Source organism: Phyllostomus discolor, chromosome 1 (genome assembly GCF_004126475.2).
Source record: "Phyllostomus discolor isolate MPI-MPIP mPhyDis1 chromosome 1, mPhyDis1.pri.v3, whole genome shotgun sequence".
In the NCBI taxonomy this organism is placed as follows: Eukaryota; Metazoa; Chordata; class Mammalia; order Chiroptera; family Phyllostomidae; genus Phyllostomus; species Phyllostomus discolor.
In genome coordinates this window covers 166,449,200-166,466,416 of record NC_040903.2, presented here as the reverse complement: position 1 = coordinate 166,466,416, position 17,217 = coordinate 166,449,200, and the positions used below count along the sequence as shown (strand labels likewise).

The following is a 17,217-nucleotide window of genomic DNA, read 5'->3' as shown; positions in this document are numbered from 1 at the left end:
ATGTTCTTCTCCTAGTTAATGGTAACATGTCACAATACATCTTTGTTTTTTATTTCAATTGCCTAAGAACACAGTAAGAATGGAAAGGCTTTTCTTGATTCTAAATACGGGTCAGTTTGTTTATTTAACAGTTGTATGCTCAAATAGCTCACACTCTCCTCAGGCCAAGTTGAAACCATAGAATATGAAAACAAGCTGTTTTTGGCTCCTCACATTGCCACTTGGTTCAGCTGCCTCACACCATGTGATCCTCAGAGGTGGCCTCTGAATCATGTCCTCAGCTCTAAGATCACGCTGCATTTCTCTTGCGTAATGAAATACACTCTTGCAAGTGCATCAGAATAGACAGCTCTAGCCTAGAAGTGACTGCTGCAAGTTATTGTAAACTCTTTAAAGCTATTGTAAAGATGCTCTGAGTCAGGAGAAAGATGAAATCACCATAGGAAAGCTAAGTTGCCTGTGAATACCCACGCACAAATGCAGTCATAGAAGCACTTGCTGGTTGAATTTCTATTACACCTGCTTTCTTAACATAAGAATTAATTCCTAGAGTGAGAGACCCTTTTGTAAGAAAAATACTTCAGTACAGTGACAGAACAAGAGCATAAAGACTCCTCAAGAAATAGCAGTGCCTAAATAGAAATCCTTCTTAGCAGTCATGTCAACAGAGAAAGTATCTTTTGATACTAAGTGTCATATATAAATTCAAATGACAATTACCTTTGGACAGAAGTAGATGCTAGGCAAATTGGTGGTAATTTTGATAGTTAATCTGAGGTCTAAATCTTCAGCACTCTGAGGTTTCAACATAACTTTTGGCCTTTTGTTTACATTCAAGATATCTTAGATAATGATTAGGAAGGGTGAAAAATATTTTCATACTTTCAAAACTAATTTTATGCCCTGGCTGGTGTGGCTCAGTGGATTGAGCACTGCCCTGCAAACCGAAAGGTTCAATTCCCAATCAGGGCACATGCCTGGGTTGTGGGCCAGGTGCCCAATGGGGGCTACGTGAAAGGCAACCACACATGGATGTTTCTCTGCCTCTTTCTCCCTCCCTTCCCCTCTCTCTAAAAATAAATAAAATTTTTTTTAAAAAATGAAAGAGACTTTTTTAAAAAAAATAAAAATAAATTTTAAAAAACCTAATTGTGTTGTTTCTAATTTAAGAAAGTCAAGATCATCTATTACAGCTATTTCCATAAGTAGTTAAAACATTTCCAAAAGAAGAGAAAGACTCTTACACTGGATTTTTAAAATCTAATTATGATTGTTGAATCCAGATTCATTATACTATTCTCTCTCTACCTATGTTTGAACTATTTCATAGTAAAATGTTTTTAATGCTGGTTGTATCCACACCTATGTAAAGAGTAAAACATTATATGCATATGAATATATAAAAAATTTTATAAATACATATTTTATTTATGTATATTTTAAAGATGTACACACACACACACACACACACACAGGGTCTGTCCAGAAAAAGTCCAGCTATTGTTAATATAGTGAGAATGGTTTGTACAGCATGGCTGCAACCTGGCATCCAAAGAAAGTGGACTGGAATGCACATGTGTGAACAATGATAACTTCACTCTACTAGTCAGTGGGGTGGTAGAAACCGTTGAGTGAACATGTGTACAGTGTAGCCATCACATTGAAAATGAGTAGAGCAGCAAATCTGCATCAGATTTTGCGTTAAGGTTGAATATTCCTCCGTGGGAACTATTTGGATGATTCAGAAAGCTGCAGCTATGGGCACCTGGTGATTGGCAGCTTCATTATGACAATGTGCTCACTCATGTATCACGTCTTGTGCTTAGTATTTTGGCAAAACATCAAATCACCCAGGTAACTCAGCCCCACTATAGCCCATATTTGGTGTCCTGTGACTTCTGGCTTTTCCCAAAACTAAAATCATCTTTGAAAGAAAAGAGACGTCAGAATCAATAAGATTCAGGAAAATATGATGGGGCAGCTGATGGCAACTGGGAAGAATTATGTGAGGTCCCAAGGTGCCTAGTTGGAAGGGGACTGAGGCATCAGTGTCTTATGTACTATCTTGTGTCTTACATTGTCCTCAATAAATGCATCTATTTTTCATATTACATGGATGGATACTTTCTGGACAGACCTTGTATATAACAAAACAAAAAGACATGCTGTTCTTAAAAACTACTCCTAAGATAAAATTGCAGAGAGTTATGTAGGGGAACTGTGAAAACTCTAGGATAGAAACATGCATGTAGTAAATATGTACTCACACGTGAGTGGTGTAGACTCGCATACAGATAAACCAAATATTAACAATGGGAAATTGTCATTGTATTTATGTTTAGCTTTACTTTTCCAAAATGTTCTAAATGAATGTGTTACTTTTATAATCAGAAAAATATTTTTAAAAATAAAGCACTATGATTGTGTGATTGAAAGAATGAGTAAAAGATAACATTTACTTAATTTGTCATTGATATATTTTTTTAATAGGGGCAATCACCATGGCTTTGTTGGAAAACCTGGTGGCAGGAAATGTCTACATTGTCAAGATATCTGCATCCAATGAAGTGGGGGAAGGACCCTTTTCGAATTCTGTAGAGCTGGCAGTGCTTCCAAAGGAAAGTTCTGAATCAAATCAGAGGCCCAAGCGTTTAGATTCTGCAGATAGCAAAGGTCTGTATACTGTCACAATCACTGATTTTTCTTAAGGAAAGAAAGAGCAGACATATTTTTCAGCTCCCTTCACTTTATGTCCACTCCTACAATGGCCGTATCCTAAAACCTGCACTCAGTTTTTTGACTTGTTGTCAGTGAAGCTTTGATGCTGTGGAGCTGCTCGGCTCTTCTCTGCACTCCTAGAAGACAAACCTACCTCAGAATTAACTGCAGTTTTCAGACCACTCTGTCCCAGTTATTTTTCTTCCCAGCTGTTCAGCCACCGAGACAGATGAACCACACCGCCTGGAACTATGGGAGTAGGCTTCCTGGGAGGTTTCATGGAAATAAACAGCAGTAGTGGCTGTGGTGTTCAAGCTTAGATGAGCATGTTTTCATTAAGAGTTTTCACCACAGAAAAACAGCCTTTCCAGAAAGAATGTTTCTCTCAAGGAAAGTAATTGGGGGAAAATATGTTTAAAGAGACACCTTCACTCCCTATCAACTGTCCTGTTCGGAGGGAAACCAAGCCCGCTGTGGCGCAGGGGTAGACACCTCCCTTTCCTCCCCTCTGGGGGAGTGGGCATGTGTGTGTGTGTGTGTGTGTGTGTGTAAATGAGAGAGAGGGAGAGAATATGAGTGATAAAGAAACACCCACCCAGGGAAGGAGAGAGAGTAAAAAGAAAAGGACAGGGCAGTTGGATTTAAACACAGGAAGCGAGCAGCCATAGTAGCTGCCCTATCATCAGTGGAAAGAGAGAGCAAGGCTTGTATCACACCTCAAAGACCTTGCTACTCAGAGTGTATAGGGACCAGCAGTGGGAGTGTCACTCAAGAGCTTATAAAACACACAGAATCATGGCTACCACTGCAGATCTAGTGAATCAGAATCTGCATTTTAACATATCCTCTAGTAAAGCCGCATGTACAGTAGAGTTTAGAAGCACTGCTAAGTAACTGCCAATACGTTCAGTGGAAAACTAATCTAATACAGTTCAGCTCTGAGGTAACATGACATGAAAGCTGTCCTTTGGTCCATCAGGGAACAACTGTGCCTTGTGCCTTTTAGTGTTATAAGTTATAAACCAATGTTCATCTTTGATATAATAGTATAGTACAGTATCTAAGACTCATATTTAGAATCTTTACTATGGGAAGATGAACTGATCTTTCTGAGATCACTGATAAAAGTGTAATGTGTCTTTTCTGCTTAGACACAGTGTCAAAAGTTTTCCTATGAGAGGAAGAAAAGTATAGAAAAGCAATTATCTGTCAGAAAATTATAAATGGAATCATGCATATTTTTATTTATTCTGAGTAAATGTGTTTCCCCTTCTAGTTTATTCAGGATATTACCACCTGGACCAAAAATCAATGACTGGCATCGCTGTAGGTGTTGGCATAGCCTTGACCTGCATCCTCATCTGTGTTCTCATCTTGATATACCGAAGTAAAGCCAGGTGTGTTTTCATTGCTACAGATGTTAAATGGTTAAAAAACCATTTAACTTACATTAACCGCAAGAAGCAAATTGAAACCAAGTGCTGTTTAGAGTAATTAGGATTTTCCATTTTAAAATAAGTGTATTATTACTTGAGTTCTTACAGCTATAGAAATACACTCACTTTGGAAGATTACTTTCTTGCCATTTGAAAAAGTTTACTGTACCAGTAAAATATTCTTAAATAAAACTCCTAGTTTCTTCATTTCCTTAGTATCTTGAGAAACACAAAGTAACCTTCAGTTTAGAAAAATGACACACTTCTATATCTGATATATCTGCTGATTGAGAGGATTATTCCTAACTATCTCGAATATTTTCACATTTAAATAGCCTGAAATGTGTGAGTCACTGACAGCCCCTCCCCCAACACCGCTGTCCCGCAACATTACCACAGAACATATAGTTGAATATCTCCAGACATGGATTAAAACAAAGTAATAACTGGGGATTGATTCTCTATGAACTCTATCAGGCAGTCATATCTGTAGTTTGACTTCAGCTAAATTCTCAGCATTCGGTGAACTTATCTATTTCTAATCTATATATTTTGGCTTTTGTTTTAATTTATTTCCTTCAGGTTCTTTTGTAAATTGAAAAGCAAAGTCAAAAACATATTTTTAGGAAATGTGTGTCACTTGACTTCCTCCATTTGCCTAGGTTGTTAAGAGTTTATATATTTGTTTGGTACTTGACTAAAAAAGATATTATGTTAATGAAGAAGAATTAGTACTAACACCTTTTTGTATATTGAACTGGCTTAATTTTACTGTCAAGTTTCTCACTTTAAGAGCTCTTCTATAAATCTTTATGCACAGTCTTTTAGTGATGCCTAAATCTTGCAGAAGTGCTGCTGTACATTTGTCATCATTAATTGGCAAGTGAAATGTGACATTAGTGGTGACAATTTGCAGACCTGAAGGAGAACATGTAAAATTAAAAATTATAATTTATGCATAAAGTATGAATCAATAATAAAAATAATAGTTTGTCAATATTAGGTTTTAATAAGGGTTTATAAAAAGTATATGCAAGTATATATCGGAACAAAAAAATAAAGAAGCTTCCTTAAATCATACACATTTTCAGCAGTGAAATGCAGTTAAAATCTAATACTTAGTTCTAAACATAAGTAAGAAGCAAATATTAAATAACTTTATTGTATGCAAAGTTGTGATTATAGGCCAAATTTGGTACATTTGCCTATATATACAATGAAACTAGATTTCCTTTTCTTTAAATATTTTAGGAAATCATCTTCTTCCAAGACAGCACAGAATGGAACCCAACCATTATCTCGTACCAGTGCCTCCGTGGCCAGTGGACATGAAGTAGGAAAGAACCTGGAAGAGGCTGTAGAAAGTGAAGACTCCTTAATGCCAATGATGATGCCCAACAGCTTCATTGATGCAAAGGTACTCCAAGCCATGAGACCGATTTGCTGCATAATCCTTCCCTCCATTCGTCTTCCATATATGTGTAAAATCTACTTAGAAAAAAAACATGTCAAATGTATTATATCCATATTCTACTTAATGAAATGTGAAAGTTTTACTCAAATCCTTCCTTACATAAAATAATTTGGGGAGAAGATAGGGACATATAAAAGAATAAAATATGAAAAAGATAGCCCTGGCTGGTGTGACTCAGTGGATTCAGCACCAGCCTATAAACCAAAGGGTTGTTGGTTTGATTCCCAGTCAGGGCACATGCCTGGGTTGCAGACCGGGTCCCCAGTTGTGGGTGTGCAAGAGTCAACTGGTTGATGTATCTTTCTCTCCCTCTCTTTTTCCCTCCCTTCCCATCTCTCTAAAAATATAATTAAATAAAATTAATTTTAAAAAGATGAAAGAGATATAAAAAAGAGTAGCATAAATTCAATTAGATGGGGTTATATAGAGCTATGCTGTCTTAAATGAGGACACCAGGGTTATTAGTATGCATTTATGATAAATTGAATTGCTCTGTATTTATTGGGTGGACAAATTTTTTTTCTCATTCATTGTGTACTTAGTTTGGTTGATTTTTTTTTAACTGAATTGACCATCAGAACATTCTAGGTATGGCTGACATTTTTAAAACTGTGAGGATCTTGCTAGATGTCTCACGATCCTTCCCTTTATTGCTAGAAAAAGTTGGATATAGTTAGAAAAGAATGTCATTGGGGGATGTTACTTCAAGTTCCTTCCACTACCTGTAATAGTACAGTGATAAGCATTAGGAACACCAACTGAAAATCATTTTTAGCCACATTGCAACATTAGATAGTATACATTATTATAATAGCTCTCATAACCAATGTGCTATCAACCAGCTGTTAGTAAACTACTGACAAGCCTAGACCAGCCAATGACAAGTTTCTGTATGGCCATCACCTGAGCTAAAAATGTTTTTGACATTTTTAAAAGATAGTTTGAAAAAAAAAGATGAAGGAGAAAATGGACAGAGGCCATATATAGCCTGCAAAGCCCACAATATTTATTATGTGACCCTTTGCAGAAAAAAGTTTGCCAAATTATGCTATAAGTTATTTTTCCCCAACCCTTCTTTAAAATTTAGAATAATAAAAATATATCAAAATATCAGGGGATGTTTATGTTGAATTTTTAAAAAATATTTAACTTATTTTTTAGAGAGAGGAGAAGGGAAGGAGGAAGAGAGGGAGAGAAACATGAGTGCATAGTTGCCTCTTGTGTGCCCTCCCTCCACTGGGGACCAGTAATCAAACCAGCAACCCTTTGGTTAGCAAGCCAGCACTCAATCCACTGAGTCACACCAGCCAGGACTAATATTGAATTTTATACAATTATATTTAACAGATGCAATCTACCTGTATCTAGCACGATGCTATATACCAAGGGTGTCAAACTCATTTTTACCAGGGGCTTTATCAGCCTTGCTCTTGCCTTCAAAGGGCCGAACATAATTTCAACTCCTTAACAGTTAAGGAGTAGTTACATTTATACAGTCCTAAAATTATTTTGGCCCTTTGAGGGCAACCTTGAGGCTAATGTGGCCCACAGTGAGAATGAGTTTGACACCCCTGCTATATATTATGTATATAACGGGTAAATGATAATGAATTGATTTGTGTGATACTCCTGTTGTCTTTTTTTTTTAAGATTTTAATTTTTTTTAGAAAGAGGGGAAGGGAGGGAGACAGAGAGGGAGAGAGACATCAGTCCGTTGCCTCTCACATGCCCTCATCTGGGGACCTGGCCTGCAACCCAGGCATGTGCCCTGACTGGGAATCAAACCAGACCCCTCACTCACTGAGCTACACCAGTCAGGGCTGTTGTCTTTTTTGTTTACAACTTAATTTACCTTTTATTGCTAGATAAATATAAGCCATTAAATTTATTTCAAATTAATCTGGAGCAGTAGAACCTAAACCTTTCAAATAGGCACAAAAAGAACTAAAACACACTGTAGTTCTGTTACTACTAACTTGGAACTAGAGAAAGGATTACAGAGAAGCAGAGGAGGGTGGCAGACATGGAGACAAAGCAGGAGAATCCAGTGTGAAGGGAGACAGTCAAGTGGAGGCCTGGAGTGAAGCCACAAAGTCAGTTTGAAGGACAGATACCTCCATTCTCTTGGGTTAGCTTGGGAGTTGATCCCCCATCTATTGCCATATGTGGGCCCATTTTTTTTCTCAACTGTTCTTAAATTTTTCAAACATATGGAAAGATTAAAAGAATAATGTAATGAATGCACAAGTAATTGTCAATATCTTTCATATTTCTACATGTCTATATATTTTTGTTTGTTGTATCATTTGCAAAGAAATTTTGGAATCATTATTCTTCACCTCAAATACTTTATTTAGGATATATATCTGTCTTACAGATAAACTTATTACATCTTTTTGATTACTAAAAACTACCCTGAATTTGTTGTATGCTGCTTGTGTAAAAGAGGAAATGGTGAGGGAATTTCAGGGGGGAATGGGTAGGGTTTACAGGAACAAATTTGGAGGACACATGGACAAAAACTAGAGGTGAGGGGTAATGGGGGGAAGCGGGGAGGGTTGGGTGGGTGGGCTGGAATGGGAGTAGGGGGAAGAAAACTGTACTTGAACAATGATTAAAATAAAAAAAAAAACTTTCACAATGTAAGGGTAATGTCAAAAGTTTCTAATAACAGCACATTAATAAACCAAATGTCTCATAAAAAAAAAGAGGAAATGGTAATAATGTGATCATTTTCTTTTAACATTTAAACATTTTGTGCACTACTTGTGATAAACTGAAATATATAATATTGACATTTTCCCCTCTTCTTTCTCCAGGGAGGAACTGACCTGATAATTAATAGCTATGGTCCTGTGATTAAAAACAACTCCAAGAAAAAATGGCATTTTTTCCAAGATTCTAAGAAGATGAAAGTTGAGCAGGTAACCCATCTATATGAGAAAAATCTTTGGCAACCCGTGGTGTATGAGATGGTAATTAAAAAGAGAGGAAAATGTAAATGGATACTTGAGTTTTCATGTTCTTTCTGGGTGTTATTTTCTTCATTTGGGGCAGGACCCCATTGAAAGCCATGGGGAGAAATTACTGATTTCAATCAGTGACAATTGGAATAATAATTAGAATTGGGGTTTTCAGTGGGGAGTGGTAGGCAGTGGAGAAAGGGATCGGGCAGGAGCATATATCCAAACCACTGATACCTCACTTGGCCCTGTAGTTCTTATGTGCTCCCAGTTCTCAGTGGGGAACTGCTGACCTAGGCAGTCCCTTCATGATGACCTTTCTTCACCCATGTACTTGGACAGTTTGCTATCTCAGAATATGTAAAACCAAATTGATTATTTTTCAGGGGCATTCTGTCATCACTTATCATGTTTTATGTATTTTTGCCTAGCCTCAAAGAAGATTTACTCAATCGGTCTGCTTTTACCAGCCAGGCACGACTGTGCTAATTAGTGATGAAGACTCCCCCAGCTCCCCAGGTCAGACAGCCAGCTTCCCAAGACCCTTTGGTGTTGCAGCTGATACTGAGCATTCAGCCAATAGTGAAGGCAGCCACGAGACCGGAGATTCTGGAAGGTTCTCCCATGAATCCAATGATGAGATACACCTGTCTTCAGTTATAAGTACCACACCCCTGACCTCCAGTTCCTTCCCTGGCAGTGATTCAGGTGGAGATGCCTTGAAGAGGAAGTGTCAAGACCCTGCAGTGCCGTCAGATGCTGAGCAAACTTCCTCTTCCATTCTGCAGCTACCATCTGCAATGCTAAGCTTTGATAAAAATGATTTTCCAATCTAGACAGTCATATTCAGGTATTCTCACCTTTAATTCTGTTCGAAGGACAATGAACAGGGAGCCAAAGCCTTTTGTGAAAATCTTGATGTCTTATTGGGTATTTCAGCTTTTTTGAATGTGTTTTATTTTTAAATTCGCATATTTTGAATGTTTCATTGTCAGCAATGTGAAAAGACAGTCAAGATATTTGACTGGATTATAAAAATATATCACTGGAGCAAAGGGAAGACTTTTGAAAGCCCCTTTGCTAACTATCTACCTCAGTTTGCCCGATGGCAAACTTAGAAGACAACTTTGTTACCTCGTTTGTTGTGATAGTTCTCAGCTACATAACTGATGATACTTCCTAGTAGTGTTTTGTTTTCATTGCTCTATGTGTAATGTGTGTGATCAAAGGAGTCATATAGGTAGATGAGTAAGAGTGTTTATCTGAAGCTCTGATTTTTAAAAAAATATATGATTCTGCATGATTTGTATATTTAACACCTCTCACTGTGAGGACTGTCAAACCACTAAGAAGCGGAAAAGTGGGACTGTTGATTTTAGTGAATGACCAAGACAAAAAAAAGTTTCTCTTGAGAAAAGAACTATTTGGTAGCATACAGAGAATACTATTGCTTCAAGAGCCTTTATGTTTTGGGCATTAGAGTCTGAATGCTTTGTCTGCTGTATCCCAAACTTAGCCTGCCTAGAGCTGTGCCTTTTCTGTCTTCCTCTTTGCCTGACAGCTGGCCAAAGGCTGCACTGTCTAGTTTGCAAAGCATCCTCAATTTCCAGAGTTAGTAGCAAAACTCCATGCAGAAAACAGATTTTTGAAGAGAATGGGTTAAGGTTTTTGTTTTTAAAAAAATCCCTACTTGGCTTAAAAGGCTAAAGGAATTTCATGAAATACTAACAGTGAAATAAGTGCAACGGTAGACAGTAAAATTAACCTGAGGTTAGCATGGTAACAGTGCCTTCCACTATATATTATGAATTCTTTGCCTTATATCTTTTTAATATTCATGAAGTCGTTCAGGACAAGAGTACAGAAAGTTGCCTTAAGACTGTCTTGGATTTTATCAGTAACTATTTTGATGTACAATATCTTATCAAAGTGTTTTGGTTCGTTATCCTGCAGGTTTTGTTTAGGGATTAGTATTCAGAGTCCTGCCACTTTGTACGCATTTTCTTGACTTCTTAAGAGAATTTGGTACTTTTATTTAATCTTCCTTCAGTGTCAATGCTGCGAATGAGGAATGCTAACTCCAGGAGTGAGTTAATCCTCTTGCTGGTTTGAAATCAGCAAACTGTTTACTCAGCCACATAGAACAGGCCTTCTCTGGGTCATGAGACAGTTACCTACTAAGTGCCCAGCAGTGGGAGAGGATACAGAATCACAATACATGGTGTGGAGTGGGGGGGGCCATATCCTTTAAAATGTATTTTTTCAAATTATCTGGAAATGACTTCTGAGCCTGACTTTAGAAGGAATCTTATGGTTTATCCTTGAAACCTTTGGTTTATAGAGGGGGGATTATGTTAAATGGTGTTCTTAAAATCAAAGGAATATTATTGGATAATATAGTCCTACCCTGTAGCATCTTCTATCCCAATGTCTGATGATATATTTTTAATTGTTTTTTTAATCTGTAGTCTTGTGCCAAACTGGATGTGTTCAGAAGTAGACCAACATTAAGTGCCAGCAGCCACATCTGAACTAAATTCAAAGTCCCCATTTAGCTATCTAAGTATGGGCCTCATGACAAAAAAAATTTTAAAAAGCAGAGCTTTAGGTGAACAATCTGAGGCAAGGAAAAATGCTGCTTCTGCCTTTATAGCTCCTGTTTTATACTACCTCCTTTTAAAGTTATTCTAGTGTTATTTTTTTTCCTGTACTCAGGGAACATGTTATTACTTTTAAGCTGCCTCATGGAAGCATGGGCAAATTGACAGGGTATGGCGCTTTTTGGTTCGTAAGTAGAAGTATGTGGGGCCTACTTTTCTCAGTATCTAAAATTAAGGAGTACAAAAGTTCATTTTATTTCTTAAACTTTCATTAAAAGGCAAAAAAATACCTACAGCTGAAACATCATCCATCATGGTTATGGAAGATGTGTGTAGGACTGTATGAATTTAAATCATTTGGAAAGCCTAGAGAGATGATCTGAAGTCCTTGAGAAAAGTGTTTGGTTTGTTTGGTTTTTGATAAATAGGCCCATAGTTGTTGTAGACCTTTAGGCTATAACTATTTGCTAATCATTTACCAGTGCATTTCTTACTTTTTCACCTTTTGTTTCTATACAGATTTTTTCATAATAATCATGTTACCAAAGAATTTTCAGTAAAAAGTGAAAATTTGACTATAATTTCCCCCACTTGAATTAACTAGAAACATCTATAGCTAATGAAGCTTACACAAGTAGTTACTAATTCAAAGTAATAGGACTCAAAATAATAGGGTTTATACTGATTGCTGTAGTTAAATAGACTAGTAATCTTAACTACCTTATTGTTACTAGAGCATTTAAAATAAGTTCTTTACCAGTAGAAAGTTCCAAAGAATTTCAAGTGTAATTTTTTTTCTTCAGCAAGTAAATCTTCAACTAAACAGTATTAAAGTATTTTTAAATTGTTGAAACTACTTGTTGGAGAGAAAAAAAGTCTTTTCACCAAAGATAAATATTTTGGTCTCATTGAATAAGGTATTTAGTGTACTGCAAAGACTTCTTTTCACTTGGCCAAAGCTAGCTTCTCTGAAGCCTTAAATATAAAATTGTAACTAAAATGTGAAGGTTCTCACTTCTGTCTCATAGTGGTGTTACTTCATGGTATTTCACTCCAAAGGGGCTAATATGCAAATGGTAACTGTATTCTTTTCCAAAGACTTATTTGCTGTAAGTACTGATACATGCATGTCATTTTTATGCCAAATATTACAAGATACTGCTCATCAGTATTTTCATACCAAAGACCATTAAAATGTATAGATTAGCCTGTAAGTAAGTGAAGATGAGCAGATTTGAAATAAATTTATTTAGAGGCTGATAGGGTTAGCTTTAGTAGCAAAATATATCAAAGGGCTAAGTTTACATAATTAAAAGCAATACAATTATATTGGTATTTATCAGTGTTTTTAGTCAAGTACTTTTTATCAGCAAATTGAAAAAACCAAAGATATTTAAGGTTACCTCCGCATATAAGCAAACTTAGTTGTACGTTAAATTGTTGTTTCTTGTTTTTATGTCAAATAAACATGTCTCTCCAGAACCCAGACTTTATACAAATAGCATACATAGGGACTTTCCATGAAATCTGCTGATTCAGCCACGGGATGTTTTTGCCAAATGATGTGATCTTTCCCTAAGCACCTTAAGTATGAGATGTCAACAGAAATATCAGCAAGCTTTTCCATTGCAGATATTATGGTGGCAGTCCCTGAACTAGCCTGTGCAGTCTTCCTCCTGCTTAAAGCATTGCCTACTTACTTCAGAAGGCTTAAGGCATTCTCTTGAACAGTAGGAATGCTCTCATCTCTGGAGAGCACTGGGACATAACAGGCAAACAAATCACATCACTGTTCGAGTAGAATATACTTTGATAGATGTGCTCTTTAAAGTTGTCCATAAGTTGAAATATTTTAATTACATCAAGATAGCACAGTATTTGAAATTTTAGTGGAACCTTGGGTGAAACAAAAAAATTTTTTATGAAATCTGAAGTTTTATATTTTGATTAGCCTAAAAATAAGGATACAGTTTTATCCACTAAGTGGCTTTAAAAAATCAGCTTTGGCACACCAGGGAAATTAGATCTTCAGTGAAATGTCTTTTATTTGCCTTTGCTTCAGACAAGAGCAGTGTCAACATCAGGAACAACGATAGTGATTTGCATTCACATGTCTTGGCTTTGTTAGGGACTCCTGCTAGAAACTTGCTCATGTTGATGACTCGGGATCATTGTTCAAGTTCATGTGAAGACACCTTTAGAAACAATTTAGAGTGTCACAAAAGAAAGTAGAATTAAAAGCTTTTTTTTAATGCAAGAATATCCACATGTGGCACCACTTCAGCAGTGTCTGTAGTGATTTACATGTATGTTTATATTTCATTGAATGTAAATTTTTAATACTGAATGTAAAATCAGAGTTCCAACTATATTGAAAGAGTCATGATCTTTCTAAGTCTAAACATGTATTTGTAGACGGTTTCTGACAGTTTGCCATGGGTCTCTGGTCAAGATTCTTTGGCTTAATTAATAGTCAAAATAATTCTTATGGGCTGTGAGCACAGAGTAGAGGGTTTTGGAGAGCACCATACACAACCAGTTGTCTGCGAATTTTATTGATTTTATTGATTTTATGTTTTATTTTAAAACATATACACAGAATTCTGCATTTAATCAGTTTACACTCAGGATATAAGATCACAGGTTAATGCAATTTGTATGTTTGCAGGCTTTACTCTTCTCAGGCCTTTGAAGGTGTTTAACATGACAGTCTTGCATTTTTACCTGACAGATACTGTATTATCTTATTATTGCTGCTGTAATAAATTACTACACACTTAGTAGCCTTAAAATGACGCACATTTATTATCTTCCAGTTCTCTATTTTTTTTAAATTGCTTTTAGAGCAAGAGGCGGGCAGGGTGGGTGGGGAGAGAGAGACAGACAGACATGGAGACATCAGTTTGTTGTTCTACTTAATTATGCATTCAGTGGCTGCTCCTCGTGTATGCCCTGACCTGGGATCAAACTCTCAACCTTGGTGTTTCCAGATGACGTTCTGACCAACTGAGTTACTCAGCAGGGCTATCTTCCAGTTCTCTAAGTCTGCTGTCTGACACAGGTCTCACTGGGACAAAATCAAGGACCCCTCCCTCCATCCTCAAAGCCAGCAATGTGGCATCTCTCTGATCCTGCTTCCATTAACATGCCTCTTTTCTGACCCCAGCCATGAAAGGTTCTTCAATTTTAAGGACTCATGTAATTAGATTGAATCCACCTGGATAATCCAGGGTGATCTCCCCATCTCAAAATCTTTAATTTCATCACATCCTCAAAGTCTCTTTTGCTGTGTATGGTAATAACATATTCAGAGTCCAGGGATTTGAACATGGACTTCTGCAGGTAGCCATTGTTTTCCCTACCACAGATACATTATTTCTATAGAATTCTGATCCCCATAAAATGTCTATGGCATTACAGAGATTAGAAGTCTAAAGTCATGTGTCCCTTGGGCATCTTCAGAATTTCAGAACTTTGAAAACTTTGGCTTGTGACCTATCAAATGTGTATGTTAAGCTTTCTCTCTAAATCACTTGCAAAAACACTTCAGCTTAAACTTTTTAAATATATGCTTCATAAAGTAACACTTCAGTTCTGTGTGTTTAACAGAAAGTTTCCTAAATATTTGGCTTTAACTTTATGAAATTTCATGAGAAATATTTGAAAACTGTCCTTATAGCTGAACTTTTTCCTTTTCTCTTTATAGGGACTTTTCATATTTTCAGGGGAGAAAGGCAACCTTTCTCCCTCTTAAATTGAGTTTATTTCTTCAGTTTCAGCAGCTACTGACTCTGGCTTTCATTTTGGTAACCCCTCAGTTTTCCATCAATTTCAGCAAGTCCCTTCACTTATTAACATGAGTAACTCCTAAGAAATTACAGCTTTTTTGTCATTCTTCTTTTTTGATTCCAATTGTCCCTTTTCCTAGAAAGTTTTAGGTTCCACAGCTCTAATTTATTCTAATTCCTGGATCATTTCAAGTTCAAGTCTTTTCATTTTGAAGGATAGTTTCTAATTCTACCTAATTTTCAGCATTCCTTCAACAAAAGAGATAAAGCTATCTCCATCACAGAGTAATGACCATGATAATATTCCGAGTAAGGATAAGAATGCTAGTCATTTTTCAGCTGCTTCTAACTCCAGTTTCTAGAAAGGGATAATGCCATTCCTGAGTATATGCAACATGCCAAGCATATACTCCATTCCTCTAAACTGCTACTGATACATTCTGCGAAGTATATACCATTATGGAAATCGGGGAAAATGAGGCTTCAAATGGCTACTTTGCCAAAGATCACAGCTTGTAAGTGGCTTAACTAAGATACAGACCCAAGTTGGTCCAATGCCAAAGTTTATTGGGTTTCTACTATGATGCATTTTCTCATCTAAGAAATAGTATTTAATTACCTAGGCTCATAGTGCCTTCCACTGTATCAGAACAACCTGTCCACATGGTGATAATATCCAGCTAGCTGACAGAAGTCTGTCTTAGTTACATCTATTTATTCACAGAAAGAATTTAGGAGGCTGAGGTGTCATTCCTAACCACCCTCTTTCTTCCCTTAAAACCCTCAATTTATCTTAGCCAAAATGGTGTCTGAGAACTGATGCTGTGCCTAGAGTTGCATGAGAAATAAGGTTGGGATGGTTTCTGCCATCTTTGTCTATTCAAGCATTTCCTTATTAGATTATATGTTCAGAATCTCTTGTAATTTTCCAGTAGCTCCCATATCCAAATAGGAATTTATTAATTAGAAAAAGCCAGGTATATAACCAGTCATCCTTCCTTGCTAGATTTGAAGAGCCAATAGTTTATATGAATGCAACATAATTTATTATTTACACTAATTTAGGAGTGTAGCAAAGTTGAGGGACAATCTATAGTAGAACAAGTATATGATGGGTGTTCAGAGCACCTAAATTCTGGTCCTTGACAATTTTGAGACTTGTTTGGTAGGAAAGTTCTTAACCTTTTTTTGTGCCTTCCCCGGTCATGGAATGAGGATAATTTGTTGTGCAGAATGAACCAGTAGTATCTTTGAAAACTTAAAAAGAAAATTTAAGTGTAAATAATTGTAATGTAAAAGTAATTTCTGTGAGGCTGTGAAACATAACTGATTTTTCTTTCTACAAGTCAGCCTTTCCAATTATGTTTTGCCTGTGCTAAAATTAAGAATGTTTGCATTTCCTATATATCCACCCAAAAAAAGCAGTAGAAGAAAGCAGTTAGGCTCTGGCCAGGTAGCTCAGTTAGATCGTTGTCCTGATACACCAAGGTTGCATATTCCACCCCTGGCCAGAGCACATACAAGAAGCAACCAACAAATGCATAAATAAGTGGAACAGCAAATCAATGTTCCTTTTTCTCTCCCTGTCTCTCTCTCTCTCTTTCTCTCTCTCTTTCTCCTTCTTTCCCTTCCTCCCCGTCTCCCTCTCCCACTCCTTCCCCCGCCTCCAATAAGTAAAGACAGTGGCTGGTAAAAGACATAGAATGGGATTTAAATATTCATCTGTAGTTTAGGTAAATCCATAAGGAGAAATGGGAATTTACAGTACTTTTGAGAGTACTGAACATGAAATCATCTTACACCAAGTTAAATCTTTCACCTTTTAAATATCTTGGCTTTTAAAGATTTAAGGAGAGTCAGATACTCCCAAAGGGGTAAATGGGTGAGGAGAAAGTGAATTTTTAGGACTCTTTTTTAACAGATCTACTTTTTCAAGATTATGAAGTATTTTGACATTTCTTTAAACTCTTTGTAATAATTTTTATGTAGGGTAGTAATTACCTCCTGGCACCTATTCTTGGTAATTCAAGTCTACCTTTAAGGCATATTGAGAGGAATGATATGGTGATCTTTAAAAAATATATATATTTTCCCTTTTTCTTGCATCTAGAATCACTATTTTCCCCAATATCACTCTTAATTCATGAGATTTAGAACACTTTTGCAAGATTTACTCATTTATATCTTGTAATGGTATTAGACACAGTCCTAACTTAGAAACTTTATCTTTAAAAATAT

General features: G+C 36.5%; 1 protein-coding gene across 1 annotated transcript in view; it reads left to right on the top strand.

Moving 5' to 3' along the window:
- Positions 1–13,111, top strand: part of PRTG (protogenin) — a 123,798-nt gene extending 110,687 nt beyond the window's left edge. The window contains exons 16-20 of the mRNA XM_028507756.2: positions 2,491–2,673; positions 3,995–4,115; positions 5,406–5,571; positions 8,448–8,552; positions 9,023–13,111. Coding sequence (XP_028363557.1) covers positions 2,491–2,673; positions 3,995–4,115; positions 5,406–5,571; positions 8,448–8,552; positions 9,023–9,427 — 980 coding nt within the window. The 3' untranslated portion in view covers positions 9,428–13,111. The remainder of the gene's footprint in view (positions 1–2,490; positions 2,674–3,994; positions 4,116–5,405; positions 5,572–8,447; positions 8,553–9,022) is intronic.
- The last annotated feature ends 4,106 nt before the right edge of the window (positions 13,112–17,217 follow it).